General features: G+C 47.7%; 1 protein-coding gene across 6 annotated transcripts in view; it reads left to right on the forward strand.

Moving 5' to 3' along the window:
- nectin1b (nectin cell adhesion molecule 1b) overlaps positions 1 to 19727 on the forward strand; it is a 463505-nt gene that overhangs the window by 154217 nt on the left and 289561 nt on the right. For all 6 annotated transcript variants that reach the window (XM_038779767.1, XM_038779769.1, XM_038779768.1 and 3 more), the window contains exon 5: positions 296 to 447. In XM_038779767.1, coding sequence (XP_038635695.1) covers positions 296 to 447 — 152 coding nt within the window. The remainder of the gene's footprint in view (positions 1 to 295; positions 448 to 19727) is intronic.

The following is a 19727-nucleotide window of genomic DNA, read 5'->3' on the forward strand; positions in this document are numbered from 1 at the left end:
TCTCTCGATAACCATGCTGATATAATGCATTGTATTTTGGCTCTCAAACATTGCTAGTTTTCTTGACTATTGTTTTGTTAAATGAGAGGTAGACTACATTTTCCCAGATTCTAGCCCAGGTGCCACAGATGGAGTATGACTCGATGAGATTTGCCGCACTGTGCCGTGGTCAGAGGGAGGAGGCGACATTAATCTGTTTCGCCGCCACTGAATTTAACCTCTGGTGAAAAGCCACTGTTCTAATGCTCTGATGGCTTTGATCTTTGTTGAAATGACTGTGTGTTTATTTTTACAGGTTGAATGGCTCATTGCCTGTAAATGTGGAGCCGCAGAACACCACTCTGCTCTTCAAAGGGTCTGTGACCCATGAGCTGGCTGGGACGTATGTCTGTGAAGCTACAAATGCAATTGGCAAGCGGTCAGGTCTGGTTGAGGTCAACATTACAGGTAGGACAGAGCCTGCGGAAAAACCTTTATTAACCAAAGCTTTGCTAATCTGAATCCTGCTATCTTTGCAGCAACTGTAATTGCATGACTGGTGTGTGGAGCGGTGTTCTCAATGCTTCCAAGCTGATTCTAAGCATCTCACTGTTCTCACCTCTCTGTCAATGAACACTCTCACCTTAGTCTAATTTTACAATCCAACTGTCATGCGCGACTGTTTAGGATGCGTCATCAAGTTATGGTTTATAAATAGATGGAGGAGGACCAGTTGTAGGAATCAGAAGGTGCAAAGTGCTTTGAGACACCCTGCCTTGTGCAGATTATGGCTGCCTCAACTCCTACAGAGCGGTGCAGTGGGTTTAGGATGTCAGGGACACATATATTCTTTTTCAATTAGTCACCATGCTGAATGGCAAACGAGAGAATGTGACTGTGGATCTCCGTCCTTGATTAGATTAAGGATTAGGAATAAGGGTGAAGAACATGATGGCCCTACAGTTAAGTGTCATGGAATAAAGTGTAAATTCAAAATTGAAAGTTCCCCAAGCAGGTGATGATATTAGCTGAATTGTTAGAATTACAAGGGGATGGAGCACTTTGTCATCACTGAAAGAAACCATGCCGTTACGTGGAGGTAGGGGGTGCAGCATGCTCTGTTATTTCCAGTTTCAATAGTCTGTGGATCCACCCAAGTTTTGATCATTGTTGAGTATACAAATTTATCTCCAATTGAAATGAAATGAAATTATTGCATTAGAAGACATCAGACACATGTCTTAATTCCATCCCACTCAATATCAACACCCTCAAACTTGACAGAGTTACTGCATTTCCATAGTATAAGAAGGATGGTTGGGCACAATTTCAACAGAGTAAAGGATTTAAGTGGTGGTCACTGCATTTGTGTATAATTATACAGAATCATCATTCATCAGGAGAAAGATAACTCCCGGACGGCAGGGTGTTGTAGTGGTTAGCACTACTACCTCATGATGCCGAGGACCCGGGTTCGATCCCAGTCCCGGGTCACTGTCTGTGTGGAGTTTGCACATTCTCCCCGTGTCTGCGTGGGTCTCACCCCCCGCAACCTAAAAAAATTTGCAGGGTAGGTGGATTGGCCACGCTAAATTGCCCCTTAATTGGGAAAAAAAAGAATTGGGTACTCTAAATTTAAAAAAAATCAGGATAAAGATTACTCCCAGGGTAATGCACAGGGTTCTCAGTATTTTTTTTATCTAACTGGATGAAATTACTTCCGTCCCTCCCTCTGAATCAACATTATATGGATTAAAGATTAAAGCTGTAATACTTGTGTCTCGCCTGTTGATATGAAATGTTCTTCTCTGCAAGTTTGTGTATTGCTGGCGGTAGAAGTGGGCACGGCACAGTGTTGGGAACAGGTGCCATGTTGAGTGTAGCTGGTAATATAGTTTATTTCAACGTGGGCTAGAAGCGGTCAGTCTGAGTTGGGGCAGTGGTGGTTGCAAATTTTTGAAGTCTGCGCTGAGTAAAAAGAGAGCTGAAACACCCCTTCTACGCTGGGTAACGTACGACGGGCATCCCCTGGAGGAGGCGCAGGGGTGACCTGCTGCATCTTTCAGGTGCAGTGTTTCTCTAAATGCTTGTGCCTTGCCAGTGGGCTGTGATTCTCAGTAATTTCTAAAGGGAGATGTTGGGAGTGCAGCACTGGCAAGCTTAGCAGCTCATCCAGACAAAATATTTGTGTCAGATGTCATGATTTAGAGGTGTTAATACTAAATGTTGTCTTTTAAATGTGGAATTACACTGGGCTAATTTTTAGTCCATATGTGGCTGTAACTGGCAGTACTGGTCTAGTCCTGGGGGAGGATCTTGCTGGCAGAGCGAATCTGGCAAAGTACAGGCTTGTACGCTCAAGAATCAGGGCCTAGCGTTGGAATGTGGTTTGATCCCTGGGCCATTACTCCTCCTCGTGTCCTGTGCAAACTGAAGCTGGCCTGCACTAAATCATTAACTGTATACACTAACAAATCTTTTTTAATTCATTTCAGCGATGTGGGCCTTCCATTAATAGATCCATTCCTAAAATGAATATAATCAGATGTCCAAAAGCCTGGGTGAATTTTATTTTCAGTTGCGTTGCACCGATTATGATTCTATCCCAGCTCCTGCAGCTCTGGTCCGTCTGACTGGCTGCGAGTCAGGCTGCTCAGAGTATTGTCACTGAATCCACTTGTCAGTTTTGTATGGGGGAGAAAAGGACGGATTGTCACTCAGACAGTAAACTAGAAGTGTCAGTTCCTGGTTTTCATGCAAGCCAGAACTTGAAAACTATGCTTGGGTTTGGAATTTGTGTTGAACTGGAAGTTGGCAGCTGGCGGAGAAAGTTGCTCATATCTTGCGTCGACTGATCAAAGAATCAGAAGTTATGGCAAAATATATGTTCCTCGACGGTTTCTGATTTTACTGGTTACCAAAAATGCAAGGAATGTGGCACATAAGGGTGCAACAGGATCCCCCTCTGGTCCGTCTAAGTTCAGAGGAACTCTTAATTCTTTCTTCTGAAAGAGATGAGCAATATTGCGAAATGACAGAAAGATGTAAGGACTAGAGGCGAGAGAACTTGGAGCGTCAGGTGACGAGCTTTTCCTGGTCTCCTGATGAAATGAAAATGAAATGAAAATCGCTTATTGTCACGAGTAGGCTTCAATGAAGTTACTGTGAAAAGCCCCTAGTCGCCACATTCCGGCGCCTGTCCGGGGAGGCTGGTACGGGAATCGAACCGTGCTGCTGGCCTGCTTGGTCTGCTTTAAAAGCCAGCGATTTAGCCTGGTGGGCTAAACCAACCCCTGATCAGAAAGGTGGGAGGAATCACGATCTATGGGATCATTATTCAATGCTTTCATGAATTAACCAGAGTTGGAAGCTGTTGAGAAGGAAAATATTTTGAGTGCTGCCATCAAAGATGATGGGTGAGAACTATGAACTGGATTTGAGAGACAAAGAAACAGGGATGGGTGGGGTTAGTTAGTGATCTGTTATTTACCAGGGTTCGCAGGTTGACTCTCCAATCCATTGCTTTTATCTCCGATTTCCTGCCCACACCATTCTTTTGTTTCCTTCGTTGATCTCCCATGTGTTTTATCACTTTAGTCAGCTGTTCAACTTTTTCATTGTCTTTCATAAAACTGTAGGAGCTAACCGAGCAAGAGGCCATTCACATCATCATAACTGTGCTAGCTCTTCATTGGTTCAGTCAACAACAATTCCCACTTCCCTCTTCCATTCCCATAGCCCTCCATCAATCGCAAACTGCTCATGCTTCTCCCTGCCCTCTCATAGGCCGCGATTCTCTGCAACCACGATGGGTGGGAGAATAGCGGGAGGTCCGCTCCCGCTATTCTCCTCCCCCCCCCCCCAATGGCGTGTCCGGTGTTCCGACACGCTGCTCGGAGAAACGCGGGCCGCCGTTTTCTACGGCGACCCGCGATTCTCCGACCCGGATGGGCCGAGCGGCCTGCCGTTCCCGACCTGTTCACGACGCAAGATCAAGCCGCCACGTCTTGCGGGGCGGCTGAGGGGAAAGACGGCAATTTGAGCTGTCCAACCCGCGCATGCGCGGCTGACGTCATTAGGCACCGCCGCGGCATCATTCTTGGTGCACCGGGCCTTGAAGCCAGGGACAAGGCCCGGCCGCCGAGTTTCCCGGTACGGCCCGCCTATCCCCCTGGGTAGGGGAGAAGAGGGGGTCGGGAGAGGCTTCCGACGCCGTCGTGAACCTCTCCAGGTTTCACGACGGCGTCGGGCCTTGCGGAGAATTCCGCCCATAGTCTTTATCATCAGCTTTAAATATTTGTTTAGTTTTCCAACAGATAATTCTATGGTCTCTGCTTCATAGAATTTACAGTGCAGAAGGAGGCTGTTCGGCCCATCGTGTCTGCACCGGCCCTTGGAAAGGACACCCCACTTAAACCCACGCCTCCACCCTATCCCCATAACCCAGTAACCCCACCTAACTTTTTAGGATACCAGGGCAATTAACACATTGGTGGCCAATCCACCTTACCTGCACATCTTTGGATTGTGGGAGGAAACCAGAGCACCTGGAGGAAACCCACGCAGACATGGGGAGAAAATGCAAACTGCACACAGACAGTGCGGAATTCTTTCTCACCCTTGCCCCTCGTCCTCTCTTGTTTACATTGCGAAATCAATTTCTTTCAGTTCTTCTGAAGGGTTTAAATCCACAATGCTAATCTGTCTCTGTGTTTACGGATGCTAACTGACAATTGTATTTTTTTTAAGATATATTTTTGTTCATTGAAGGGCGTGAATAGGATCAAGATATCTGATTCAGATATTGAGCGCAAGGGTCATCTATTCCTGACCTGTTGTCCGTGTGTTAACCAAATACAAAGCCCCAAACACTTTGTCACGCTTTCTTCCACTCTATTTTCACAGTTCTGATCCTTTTACATTTGCACATTAATGTTTTGCCTCTCTAATTTGAAACAGGACTTGTGCGAAGCAACGCGGTTTCAGGGTAGCTGGAAGGAGGAATACTTGGGAGTTAGTGCTTTCCTGCAACTTGCCTAAAATGCCTCAAGGGGTTAGACATGTTTTTGGTGCGTGAGGCGGCAGTGCGCTGGGATGAGGTGGGATTGATGGCCCAAATGGACCTTCCTGTCCTTTTTCATATGTTCATAGTTGGACAAACACTATAAAAACAAATGAATTAGTACATCTGTAATGTAGGATTCAGAAATGAAACATTACAGCTCGCAGCTGTTTATTAAGACCAGGACAGTGAGCGGCGGGAATCTGAAATATTCCAGCTCTTCAGCAAACTTTCACAACTTTAAGATGAAGATATTTTGAACAAACTACAGCAAATTGTAATCAAGCTATTGACCCTGAATGAGCAGATCATTCCTCGGGATACTGTATGTGCAAATAAATTAATGGTATCTATCAATCAATGTATTCCATGTCAAATCCTGTAATGTTTTTAAATGTTAGCCTCATCCAAGGAAACATTCAAACTTTTATTCTGCATCTCTCCATTTCCATGTTGTTTAAATTTTAATGCTGCAACATGTCTGTGATTAATTTGAGCATTAAATACGTACATGCAACTGGTGCATTCTGTGTTACATTCCAAAACCCAATTACTTTCAGATGATGAAGTATTTGAAGGTAAGGAGAGAGGGAGCTGAGATCAGTCACTATTTTTAAAGAAGTATTTTTATTAAGAGAACTTCATTTATAATAAACAGTGTACAATATCAACATGTACAGTAATATATCCAACACTAAAGGTGGAAAGAGAGAGCAGGGAACAGTAATTGACTCGCATGGGGGAAAGAGAGAGTACTGGGCAGTAATAATTCACCTCCAGTGGGGGAAGGAGAGAGTACTGGGCAGTAATAATTCACCTCCAATGGGGGAAGGAGAGAGTACTGGGCAGTAATAATTCACCTCCAATGGGGGAAGGAGCGAGTAATGGGCAGTAATAATTCATCACCGATAGAGGAAGGAGAGTACTGGGCAGTAATAATTCACCTCCAATGGGGGAAGGAGAGAGTAATGGACAGTAATAATTCACCTCCAATGAGGGAAGGAGAGAGTAATGGGCAGTAATAATTCACCTCCAAAGGGGGAATGAGACAGTAATAATTCATTACCAATGAGGAAGGAGAGAGTACCGGGCAGTAATAATTCCCTCCAATGGGGTTAGGAGAGAGGAGGAGACAAATAATTTATCACCATTAGAGGAAGGAGAGAGTACCGGGCAGTAATAATTCACCTACAATGGGGGGAAGGAGAGAGTACTGGGCAGCAATAATTCATCACCGATGGAGGAAGGAGAGGGTACTGGGCAGTAATAATTCACCTCCAAAGGGGGAAGGAGAGAATACTGGGTAGTAATAATTCACCTCCAAAGGGGGAAGGAGAGAATACTGGGTAGTAATAATTCACCTCCAATGGGGGAAGGAGAGAGAAATGGGCAGTAATAATTCACCTCCAATGGGGGAAGGAGACAGTAATAATTAATTACCAATGAGGAAGGAGAGAGTACTGGGTAGTAATAATTCACCTCCAGTGGGGGAAGGAGAGAGTAATGGGCAGTAATAATTCACCTCCAATGAGGAAGGAGAGAGTACTGGGTAGTAATAATTCACCTCCAATGGGGGAAGGAGAGAGTAATGGGCAGTAATAATTCACCTCCAATGAGGAAGGAGAGAGTACTGGGTAGTAATAATTCACCTCCAATGGGGGGAGGAGAGATACTGGGCAGCAATAATTCACCTCCAATGGGGGAAGGAGAGAGTACTGGGTAGTAATAATTCACCTCCAAAGGGGGAAGGAGAAAGTTCTGGGCAATAATAATTCACCTCCAATGGGGGGAGGAGAGAGTACTGGGCAGTAATAATTCACCTCCAATGGGGGAAGAACAGAGTACTGGGCAGTAATAATTCACCTCCAAAGGGGGAAGAGTAATAATTCATTACCAATGAGGAAGGAGAGAGTACAGGGCAGTAATAATTCACCTCCAGTGGGGGAAGGAGAGTGTACTGGGCAGCAATAATTCATCAGCTATGGAGCAAGGAGAGAGTACTGGGTAGTAATAATTCACCTCCAATGGGGGAAGGAGAGAGTAAATGGCAGTAATAATTCACCTCCAGTGGGGGAAGGAGAGAGTACTGGGCAGTAATAACTCACCTCCTCTGGGGGAAGGAGCGAGTACTGGGCAGTAATAATTCATCACCGAAAGAGGAAGGAGAGAGTACTAGGCAGTAATAATTTACCTCCAATAGGGGAAGAAGAGAGTACTGGACAGTAATAATTGACCTTCAGTAGGGAAGCAGAGAATTGGGGACAGTAACAATCCTCACTCGTGCTAGGGCAGATGGCTGCAGGTTTCCAGATGCTCTCTCTTACACCAATGTGTTTACGTGCTGGATCTTTGGGAAATGAAATTTAATGTTAATACATGGCAGATGCTGTGTAAGATGCAAAAGTTCATAATGTGCTGCGTTTTTGTGGGTAAATGTATGGAATAATTTCTTCTTAGCAGGGACGAGATGAGTGTTTAAATATTTTTGTAAGATTTGAAACGTGCTAAAATGATGATCGCCAGATCTACCGGCTGCGTTGTGCTCTCGCTCGTGCCCATTGCGTGGGCACCTTGGCACTGCCAAGCTGGCAGAAGCACTGCCAGAGTGGCAGCGCAAGGGTGCCCAGCTGCCAGGGTGGCAATGCCAAGGGTCAGGGCCCCAGGGAGGACGTGCCCATGAAAGGAGGATGGAAGTGGGGTTTGAAGGCTGGGGAGGTGCTTGGCATGTAAGAAGGGGCCTCTGGGAAGTTCGGGGGGTGGGGGGCTTGAAGAGAGGGACCCCCAAGGACCCTGTAGCAGGGTGTGCTCACTTGTGGGGTTGTGTCTATGTGTGTGTGGACATTGCCCATGCGTGGGGGGTGTGGAGGATCCACACCTCACTCAGAGATCGAGGCACCCTTTCAAAATGGGGGCCAACCTCTGAGTTCAGCTCCCTAGTGCTAAAAAAAATTCCAAGTGGCGCCTAAACCGGTGAGAAACTCCCCAGGGGTCAAAAAAATGACTTGCGTGTTACTGAATAGCGGTGGGGAACTGAAACTCCTTGAAAAACCTGCCACAGATTAACTTCCATTAAATTCCGCTGATGGAAGTAGATTTAGTAGTACTGTTTACTAAATCTCTTTCACTCTTTCTCCCTCTCGTTCCTTCCTCCCTGTCTGGCGCGCTCTTCCCCCGGCCGCTCTGGCGTGTTCTCTTGCCTGTAACCTAGTAGGTTATGTTTGCTATTCCAGGACCAGTGTCGAGGACCCGGGTTCGACCCTGGCAACGCCCACCACTGAATATGGGCCGATTGTACCTGCGGGTTATCTATTCCTGTATACTGTCCCACCACAACAACAACAACTTATATTCATATAGCGCTTTTAATGCGATGAAATATCTCCAGGTTCTTGACAGGACCATTATCAAACAAAGTATGACATTCAGCCTACAAGGAGATATTGGTTCAGATGACAAAATCCTGATCAAAGGTAGGTTTTATGGAGTCTGTTTATGGAGAAACCAGAGTAGAGAGGCAGGAGAGGTTTAGGGAGTCAATTCCAGAGTTAAGGGCCAAGGTGCCAGAAGGCACAGCCAGTAACGTTGGGCTGATTAAAATCAACGACGCTCACTAACCCACAATGAATTAATGCAGATATCATGGAGGCTCTGGAGATGGAGGAAATTCAAGATGGGGAGGAATTAGAAAAAGTGAGAATTAAAAATCATTAATTAACCGGGCGCAAACAGGCACAAGATTGGTGAGCGGACGAGACTTGGTGCAAGTCAGGGCATGGGCAGCAAAGCTTTGGATGGCCTTGCGTTTACAGAGGGCAGAGTGTGAAATTAGGAGTGCATTGGGAAGACCAAGTCTCAAGGCATGAATGAGGGTTGACGTACACAACGAGGTAATGTTAACAGATTACTAATCTTCCTGAGTTCAGTCTGCATCAGAATATTTCCTAAATGGTCTCGGAAGCTCGTGATCTTGATTCAGAGAGGAGTTGTCATGGTGACAATATTTTAAATAGGCAAAAGAAAGCATGTAAGCACAGTGTAAACGTGGCAGATCGCCAATTTTGCACTGACGATTGAGCAATTGGCTGATTAGCGCAGGTTCTTTTTGTCTCATTTGCTGCTTTCTGTTGTCGTGCTGGATGCTATGAACAGATCCTGGGTTCAGTGAGTTGACAGAGCTGCTCACTGATGTGGTCACCAATCACACGCTCCGATTGCTGATAGTGTTCCATTATCGAAATTGTTTTTAAGCGTGAATGGTACAAGACTCGCACAATATTCCATCAGTACTATTGAGCTAGTCCTGCATTCACTGACCCAAATCCTGCAGTGTTTCCTGTAACAGGGTTGAGCCTGGTGCTGTTTGTCAATCTAGTCAGACAGATGGTTACTGTGACTGGCTTTGCTCCTGCAGTCGAGGCTGCAGCATTTATTACCGGTCTTAAATTTGTTTCCAAGATTTAAATTGAAGCTGGTAATATCTTTGATCAAATTGTACAGTTTAGTTAATGTACACCGTTTAATCCTTTGCAAAACCTCTCTTATTCAAATTTGAAACCTGCAATTGCTAATTTAATCTTTTTCTTTTGCCGTTGCTTGTGTTCTTTCAATAACCAGGAGATCCCGGTGGAATATCGGCTTAATTCCAAACCAGCAGTAGGGATTAAGTTCCGGGGTGGATCACGGCGGAGCTGTGTTATGTTACAGGGAGGAGTTTACTGTGGTTTGCAATGCGCTACCACGGAATCTGTTTTGCATTGGGTGGGGTAGGGTCCGTAATACATTAGTACGAACCATGCTTACAATCGGCAAAGAGGTTTAGGGAGCTCTCGAGAGAAGAAAACAGGATTGAGCGGCACAGCTGCAGTTGTAGGTTCAGGACCGGCTACGTGGACAGTAGTTTTGATATTCCATAATTGTTATCTAGAACAGGCCAACCCCACAGGAGCCAGTGGTTTACAAGTAGTACAGGCATGTAATGCTCCAACACTTTCCAAAAATTAAAATAATTATTTTAAATTATTCATGGTTCAAATGTAGTTGTTCAAAGTCACTGCTGTTTAATATTCTGCCGCTCATTCCAGTCTTATTTTATTTTCCAAACGCACGTTTACCCAGATACTCTGAGCAGCAGACAGTTAACTGGAGCTCCAGGTTTTTTACGCCATTTTTGACCACTCGTGCCCGCTGCAATTGGACTGGGAAATCTGAGGACGGGCGTGCAATGGGCAGTGTTTGGATGGTTCCTGGGGTCAGAAAGCACTAAATTGTGAAACAATCAAGTATAGAATTCTGAAAAGTGACCAACCCAGTATCCATTATTTAGTGTTAATGCACCAGTGGATGTACAGTGGTATGGGCAGCACGGGTAGCACAGTGGTTAGCGCAGTTGCTTCACAGCTCCAGGGTCCCAGGTTCGATTCCCGGCTGGGTCAGTGTCTGTGCAGAGTTTGCACGTTCTCCCCGTGTCTGCGTGGGTTTCTTCCGGGTGCTCCCGTTTCCTCCCACAGTCCAGAGATGTGTGGGTTAGGTGGATTGGCCGTGCTAAATTGCCCCTTAGTGTCCAATAAATGTTAAGTGGGGGTTACTGCGATCGGGTAGATCTTCAGTAGGGTGCTCTTCAGTAAGGGCCGGTGCAGACTCGATGGGCCTCCTTCTGAACTGTAAATTCTATGAAATAATATCTATAATATCAAAGTTTTCAGAGGATTTGAAACTCAGAAATGTAGTAACCACCGTGGAGGATAAGCCTTCAGAAAGATATCGGCCGTTGAAATGGGCAGTCACATGGCAGAACACAAAAGTATCAAGAAGAATAATGGAGTGCAACTTGGAATCCCTACAGTACAGAAGGAGGCCATTCGACCCATTGAGTCTGCACCAACCCTTTGAAAGAGCACCCAACCTAAGCTCAATCCCCTGACCTATTCCAGCGACCCCACCCTAAGGGGCAAGTTAGCACGGCCAATCCCCCTACGTCCTTGGACTGTGGGAGGAAACCGGGGCACCCGGAGGAAACCCACGCAGTCACGGGGAGAACGTGCAAACTCCACACAGTCACCCACAGTCAGAATCGAACCCGGGTCCCTGGCCTCTGAGGCAGCAGTGCTAACTACTGTGTCACCGTGTCGTCCCCAACCTTACCAATGATTGATCTTGGAGGTGAATGCATTAGACATTCCAAATAATAAAAATAAATAAATCAATTACCTTAGTTAAACCACCCATTTCAATCGCCGTAAGTCAGGCTGGAAGGCTGTAATACCGTGAGTCACATTAGTATTCAGGAATGGTGCCCTGTTAACTCCAACTATCTTTTGGCGGGGGGACCTGTTGGAATTCTTGACTCTTGAGAAGGTTAAAGTTGAACTGAGGGGAAGGATGGAGGGGTTCTCCAATTCATGGGCATTATTCATTGTGCACTTTCAAGAACTGGATAACATCGAACATTAGTTGGGGCGTGTGGGTGGGAGACGTATTTGTTACTGATTATTGTTTATTGTCGGTGGGTGAAAAAGGAGAATAAAAAAAATTTTTTTTTTAAACTCTCACTACCTTCAGCCATTCCTGCCCACAATGATGTCCCCATTCCCGCCACCTGAATAGAACTTTTCCAAATTGCACTTAGCCAGATCTACAAGATGGGAAAATGTGCTAGCATTTCAAGACCGTTATCCTTCTCATGGGATCACACCGTGCTCCTCCAGCTCAGCTTGAATGTCCTGATAAGCTCCTGTTTAGCGCCGTTGGCCATTCAGCTGGTTCGTGATGCAGAGCAAGGCCTGCAGTGCGAGTTCGATTCCCGTCCTGGCTGAGATTATTCACAAAGGCCCCACCTTCTCAACCCTGCCCCTCGCCTGAGGTGTGGTGACCCTCGGGTTAAATCACCACCAGTCAGCTCTCCTCTCTCTCTGTCTCTTTCTTCCTCTCTCTCTCCCCCCCCCCCCCCCATCTCTCTCTCTCTCTCTTCTCTCTCTCTCTCTCTTCTCCCCCCCCATCTCTCTCTCTCTCTCTCTCTCTCTCTCTCCCCCCCCCCATCTCTCTCTCTCTCTCTCTTTCCCCCCATCTCTCTCTCTCTCTCTCTCTCTCTTCCCCCCCATCTCTCTCTCTCTCTCTCTTCCCCCCCCCATCTCTCTCTCTCTCTCTCTCTCTCTCCCATCTCTCTCTCTCTCTCTCCCCCCCCCCCATCTCTCTCTCTTTCTCTCTCTCTCTCTCTCTCCTCTCTTCCCCCCCCCCCATCTCTCTCTCTCTCTCTCTCTCTCCCCCCCCCCCAACCACACACCTCCAGGGCCCCCCCCCCCCACCACACACCTCCAGGGGGAAAGCAGCCTTTAGTCATCTGGGGCTATGGCGACGTTACTCTTATACTTTATTGATGAGCTGCAGAAAACGTTTGCCTGGGTGTTAATTGGCATTCGGAGTGTTTGCCGGGTGTGTGACATTTTGTTCGCCGCAGCTTTAATAAGAATTCTGATTATAAAATGCCATCAAAATTGAACTAATAATTGAAAATTTTAAATCCACGTCCAGTCTTTCTGATAAAATTACATCTTTAGGAATATTCCTTAGCCTACGGCATCAGTTAAGGCTATTTCGCACAATCCAGGCAGAGGGCGGCTTCCAAACTGCGTTACTTTGTGCTGATCAACACAAGCAATGACAGCTGGGGAACCAACGTGTCTACTGTCAGTTCAATAATTGTTTTTAAAAGGAATCTAGACCTGTTCATAATAATGAGATCTGCACAGCAGCATCGAACAGGGTCAATCTTGTGGTTTCTAAATAGAATGGACTCTCCTGCCAGGTTTGCCTGCCATTGATGCATTCAAGACCAAAAGCGCTAAAATTAGACATTTTTTAAATGGTTCCTTTTTTCAGTTTTTGTGTGAGTTTTCTCACGTCCTCCGCTCCTCTCCTGACCCCCTTATGGCACAATTCTACAAGCCATTCTTCACTTTTGAACAAGACAGATTGTGGTGGCAAGATATTTAATTATGGGTTGCATCAATGCCGATTCTGACCCTTTGCGATGCCCAAACAAGTGTTCAGGGTTAGGAGACCTGGCTGGTTATTCCTTCCCTGACGCGAACATGCTCAGCCTGCTCGTATTGTCCCCCGCCCCCCCCCCCCCCTCTGAGACCAGCTGGCTGTAAACCTTCTGTTTTCCCTCGTTATGAAAATGAAGAATTTATATTTTGGGAACTGGAATATTTCCCACTCCATCAAACTGTGCCAGGATTAAGTTGCCTCAACTCAAGTGAAGTATCACTTGACGCAGAGTAAAGAAGCCACTCACTGTGTCCAAAACTGTGGCTTAATTGTGCATCGGCAAATGTGTTAATTCTCCCAATTACCGTACCAATCATGTTGTGGACTCTGTCCAGAGTTGGCAGAGTTGCCCAAAGCCTCTCCTTGGACCAAACAGTAAGGCGGCTAAAAGAGGCCAGCAAAACTCTTGACAGATGATGACCCATCCAGGGTAGAATCAAAATAGATTGTTGTGCAGCCAGGGCAATGAATTGGAATCATTTGGATAATTCTATCAAAGAGCTGGCACAATTGCTTCTGTATTGCATCGTTCTTCTGTGGACCATTGCTCTATCACTAATGTTTTTTAATGAGAGGTTCATTTACATCAGTCCGTACTAATTGCTTGAACATAAGAACTAGGAGCAGGAGTAGGCCATCTGGCCCTTCGAGCCTGCTCCGCCATTCAATGAGATCATGGCTGATCTTTTGTGGACTCAAGTTCCACTTTCCCGCCCGAACACCATAACCCTTTATTCGTCAAAAAACCATCTGTCTTTATCATGAAAACATTCCCTGCCTCAGCTGCTTCACTGGGCAGGGAACTCCATAGATTCACAACCCTTTGGGTGAAGAAGGCAGTCAACGTTGCGGCATTGAAATGGCTATTGTGAAGCCCACCAGTTTAATATGTCTGTGAGCACCCGGGTGTGGGACCATCAGTTATTTTGTCCTTTCCAGCTATTTTCAACCATTAATACTGATGGTGAAAGAGTTGGTCTCCAGCAGCATTGTGAGGCTGTGTTTGTGCTGTAGGGCCCTTGAGTGAGATTACAGCTTTGCATCGTATTCTAATTGTCTCTTATCTCTCTCGATGCAGCATTTTTAAAATACAGTTTAATAATTCCTGCAAGGCATTGGAGAACCCTACATGCACCACTAAAGTGTTTTGAGAGCAGTTGGAAGGAATTCTACTCTGTGTATTTCTGTAGAACGCGCTATCTTATTTTAAGTGCAATTATGGTATCTATCAGTAAAGGTGGTGTCTGTTTTCCAACTGGTTTATGCTTAACGCTGAGTGCTCAGTTTTAACGCAGATTGAACCAAATCTGTCAATGGCCTCCTTGAACATACTTCGATGTGCGTGCTTTCAGACAGATAACATCCAAAAACTGACACACCCCCATTCTGCCCAGCTGTCTGAGTGGGTAAATATCTACCATCAGTGCCGCGATTATCTCGCTGCATCACAAAGAACCTACCTTCAGGACTTGGGTTGTGAGCCATGGGGCAGTGGCAGCTCTCTCTCTTCCCCTCTGATTCAAAAGGTTCAAGTCCCACTTAAGCCCATAGTCCAGGCGGGCTCTCATGCATGGTACTGAGAGAGCACTGCACTGTAGGAGGTGCGATCTTTCAGATGAGATGTTGGATTAAGGCTCCTTCTGCCGTCTCGGGTGGATGTCAACCATCCGGTGGTGCGATTTGAAGAAAGGCAGGGGACTTCTCCTGATGGCCAAACAACATCATCGCTAAAACCGATTATCTGGCCATGTATCTTACTGCTGTTTGTGAAAACATGTTATGCTCTGTTTCCTGCGTTACAACAATGGCTACACTTCAGAAAGCACGTCATTGGCTGTAAAATGCTTTGGTGCACATTTTTTTAATAAATGTTTTTATTCTCCATTTTCACATTTTCCTTCAAAATTTACACCCCACCCACAGACAGTAAACGGTAACAAATACAAAATCAATCCCCTTAACAATACCAACGATCCCATCCTCCCACCACCCCAAACAACGGCCCACCTGTCAATATACGCATCCAATAAAACAAACCCTCCCACGGTGGAAACAAAAAACAAAGGAGAAAAAGAAAAAAGGAGTCCGGGCCCGCTCATAGTCACCATAGAGTCCACTCCCCCCACCCCCCCCCCCCCCACCCCCCAAACACACACACACACACACACACACACACACACTCAATGCCGTCCAACCTCTGAAAGAGTGCCGTACATGATACCCAAGAGTTGTAAACCCCCCCCCCCCCCCCCCCCCACATTCCTCCCGTTCACTACCTCTTGCAAAACTCCTTCCCCCAACCTCGGTTCCTATCCCCCCCCCCCCAACTTTCCACGCCGGCTAGACCACTCGGACCCTGTTCTACCAGGCTCCGATGGCCACAGCCAACCCCCCCCCCCCCCCCCCCCCCCCCCCCCCACCTCACTCCCGTTCACTGGCCGGCTTAGACCGGCCAGCGTGGAGGCCCCCTTGCCCCACCCTAGGAAAGCCCAAAAATCCCCTTTTAGCACACATACCCTGCATATCCACCTACACCCCAAAGAGCCCTCACTTCGAGTGAAAGTCCCATCACTTCCCTTGTCCAAATATATACAACACCGGCTCCTTTAGCCCATACACCCGCACGCAGTGAAACAAACAAACAAAAAAAAAGGAAAATACAGTCATGAGGTTAAATCGGCACATGGCCATTTCTCAGTTCTGCCACAGTCCTTCTGCCTTCGCAAACTCCTCCGCTGCCTCCGTCATTCCAAAATAAAAGTCCTTGAGCTTGTAAGTCACCCTCAGCTTCGCTGGATACACAATGCCGCTCTGCACCTTGCTGATGTGCAGTGCCCTCTTCACCCGGTTGAAAGCAGCCCGCCTCCTCGCCAGCTCCACCGTAAAGTCCTGTTATACACATATACCAGCTCCAGCCCACTGCACCACCCGCTTCTGCTTGGCCCAGCACAGGACCTTCTCCTTCACACTGTACCTACAGAAGCACAGAGTCACTACTCTGTGGCTCACTTGCCTTTGGTACAGGCCTCCACGACCGATGAGCCCGATCCAGTTCATATCAGGAGGGATCCTCCCCCTCCCCCAATAGTTTCGCCAGCATCGCAGCAAAATACTCAGTCGGCCTCGGCCCTTCAACTCCTTCGGGCAGCCCCACAATCCTCAAATTCTGTCACCTGGTTCTGTTTTCCAGGTCTTCCATTTTCCCTCGCAGATCCTTGTTAATCTCCATCGCCTTCCGCATCTCCTTCCCCATCGAGGTAAGTTGACCACTTACTCCATGGTGCTGCAATAATGTCTCCTCCACTTCCGTCAGGGCCTCCCCTTGCTCCCGCACCTCCGCCACTGTGCTCGCCACCACTGTCGTCACCGGGGAAATCGCCTCCTCCACCAGCTCACACAAAACCTCCCTCACCTCCTTCCTCATTGTCTCCATGTATTTTGTAAACTGCCTTTCAAATTCCGCAGCCATCACCTTAGTTATTTCTTCAGCCGTAAGCAATGCGGCCTCCCCTGGTGCTCCAGCCTCCATTTTCCTTGGTGACCCCGCGGTGACCTTTCTACTCCCCGACAAACTTTCAGCTGTTTTCACAGCCGTTTTCTTACTGGACCTCGACATATCCCTTCCCTGTACTTTCTCCTGGCCTTCACCGCCTTCGCTGCCCCTAGGACCGGGCGTCAATCCCCGACAATGCCGTTCCCGAACGGGAGCCCTCCAACACGCGGCTGCCTCCCGCCCGCCGTCACCGGAAGTCAGCCGTCACCGTTTCTTCAATGGCCTTGGTGAGATCTTTTCACAGTTGTTCCCTCTGATGCTAGAATTCAGCTTTCATAAAGACCCTCAAGTCAGCTTGAGGCCTTTAAACTCGCCCTTCCCCCGCCTGCCTGCTGGAAGAGGCTTTTGTCTTTGCTGCAGCTTCAGCCAATTCTTTCACTGTTTCTGCGGGTCTGGTAACCAAGAAACATACCATTCCTGGGGGAAAGTACTCCTCCAACATTCACCTACACCTTTTCATCAAAATTCCACCCCGTATTGATTAAAAAAGAGCTCTTTTCTGTAACCTTGGGCAGGAGCTGCCTTGTGTGTGACCACTTACTCCATGGTGCACACCGGAAGTCCGCTTTGGTGCATGTTGAGATAATGCAGAATACTGTATCAATACAGAATACTGGCCGGTATTCTCCCCTACCTGGTGGGGCGGGGGGTCCCGGCGTGTTGGAGTGGCGTGAACCACTCCGCCGGCTGGCGTGAACGGCCTTTGGCGCCACGGCAGTCGGGGCCGAAAGGACTTCGCCAGCCGGCGTAAGTCCGCGCATGCGCCTGAGCGTCAGCAGCTGCTGACGGCATCCCGGCGTGTGCGCAGGGGAGGGGGTCTCTTCCGCCTCCGCCATGATGAAGACCATGACGAAGGCGGAAGAAAAAGAGTGCCCCCACGGCACAGGTCCGCCCAGGCGGCCAGGCCCCCCCCCCCCCCCCCCGGACCCCGGCGCCGCCAATCCCGCCGGTCAGGTAGGTGTTTTGATTCCCGCCGGTGGGAGAGGCTAGTCAGCCGCGGGTCTTCGGCCCATCGCGGGCCGGAGAATCGCTGCGGGGGGCCCTGCCGACCGGCGTGGCACGATTCCCACCCCCGCCGAATCTCGGGTGGCGGAGAATTCCGGACACGGCGGGGATGGGATTGATGCCGGCCCCGGGCGATTCTCCGACCCGGTGGGGGGGTGGGAGAATCCCGCCCACTGTATCAATGCAATTTCTTTCATGTTCCTTCTTCCTCCCTCTTCTTTCTTCACCAAATCGTGTTACAAACTTGCAGGATACTGAGAGGCCTCGATGATAGAGTGGACGTGGAGAGGATGTTTCGATTAGTAGGAGAGACAAGAATCCAAGTGCACAGTCTCAGACTAAAGGGACGATCCTTTAAAACAGAGATGAGGAGGAATTCCTTCAGCCAGAGGTGAATCTGTGGAACTCTTTACCGCAGAAGGCTGTGGAGGCCGAATCACTGAGTGACTTTAAGACAGAGATAGATAGGTTCTTGACTAATCAGACCGTAAGACATAGGAGCAGAATTAGGCCATTCAGCCCATCGAGTCTAGCTCTGCCAATCAATCATGGCCGATATGTTTATCATCCCCATTCCCCTGCCTTCTTGCGGGTTATGGCGTGAAGACAGGAGAATGGGGATGAGAAACATTTTGGCCATGATCGATTGGCGGAGCAGACTCGATGGGCCGAATGACCGAATTCTGCTCCTGTGTCTTATGGTCTTACAAGTGATTGGATCCTCTTGCACAAAATATCAGCATGTTTGATGGGCCTCGTTTTGAGTTTCTCTGTATTGGGAAAAGGAGATGTCGAGAGCTGGTGCCTGTGTTCCTCAGTTCGGAGTTTATGAAATTGCTCCTGAATGTGGAAGAATTGCTAGGCCTACCTAGGCTAGATTTCGGCAGTGCCCAGTATTGTACTATGGGTCCAGTTGCAGTAAGTAGATCGAAATCAGAAGCTGCTTCTTCGACTGAGCAGTATTGGCCACGTTAGTAGGCAGAGGCTGATTTGCAAGCTAAGATCGTACGAAATAGGAGCAGGAGTGGGCCATTCTGCCCTTCAAGCCTATCCTTCTGTTCAATAAGATTGCAGTCTTAACTCCATTTTACTGCCTGTCACCCAAAACCCTTCACTCCCTTGTCGATTAAAAACCTAACTCAGCCTTGAATATTGTCAGTGACTTGGCCTCTACTGCTCTTCAGGGAAGAGAATTCCATAGACTAATGACCCTCAGAAAGAATAAAACCTCCTCCCCTCTGGCTTCAATGGGCACACTTCCCTAGTCATTGCGATTCATTTTTCCCACTGGCAGCAAACCCCTACTGGTTTCCCATCAGTGACGGGGGGGGGGGGGGGGGGGGCCTTCAATGAGAAATCCCATTGACAAGTGGCGGGAGGGGGAGGGGGAATGGTGATGCACTGGTTAGCACTGCTGCCTCAAGGAGCCGAGGACCCGGGTTCGATCCCGGCCCTGGCTCACTGTCGGTGTCGAGTTTGCACCTTCTCCCCGTGTCTGCGTGGGTCTCACCTCCACAACCTAAAGATATGCAGGGGAGGTGGATTGGCCACGCTAAATTGCCCCATTAATTGGGAAAATTAAAAATTGGGTGCTCTAAATTTATTTTTAAAAAGACCAACGGTGGGTGTATAGAATCTCGCCACCAGCAAACGGTGCGTTGCCGGCAAACACACGGCCGGGGCACCGGAGAATCCTGCCCCTTACTCTTAAACTGTCCCCCTAGTTCTAGACTCCCCCACAAGGCGAAACATCCTCACAGCATCCACCGTGTCAATATCCCCTTGAGAGCTTATCCATTTCAATAAGATCATCTCTCGTTCTTCTAAACCACAATGAGTATAGGTATATGAGAACCTGCTCAGACTTTTCTTATAAGACAGCCCTTCATCCCAGGAATTAGCCAAGTGAACCTTCTCTTGAGTTCCTTGTAATACAAGTATATCCCTCCTTATGTCAGGACACCAAGTTTGAACACAGCACTCAGCAGTATATGCGCAGACTCACCAGTGCCCTGTCCAGCTGTTTCAAGACTGCCCCGACCTTTACACTCATTCCCCCTTAATAATAATAATTGCTTATTG

The sequence above is a fragment of the Scyliorhinus canicula genome, chromosome 19 (assembly GCF_902713615.1).
Source record: "Scyliorhinus canicula chromosome 19, sScyCan1.1, whole genome shotgun sequence".
In the NCBI taxonomy this organism is placed as follows: Eukaryota; Metazoa; Chordata; class Chondrichthyes; order Carcharhiniformes; family Scyliorhinidae; genus Scyliorhinus; species Scyliorhinus canicula.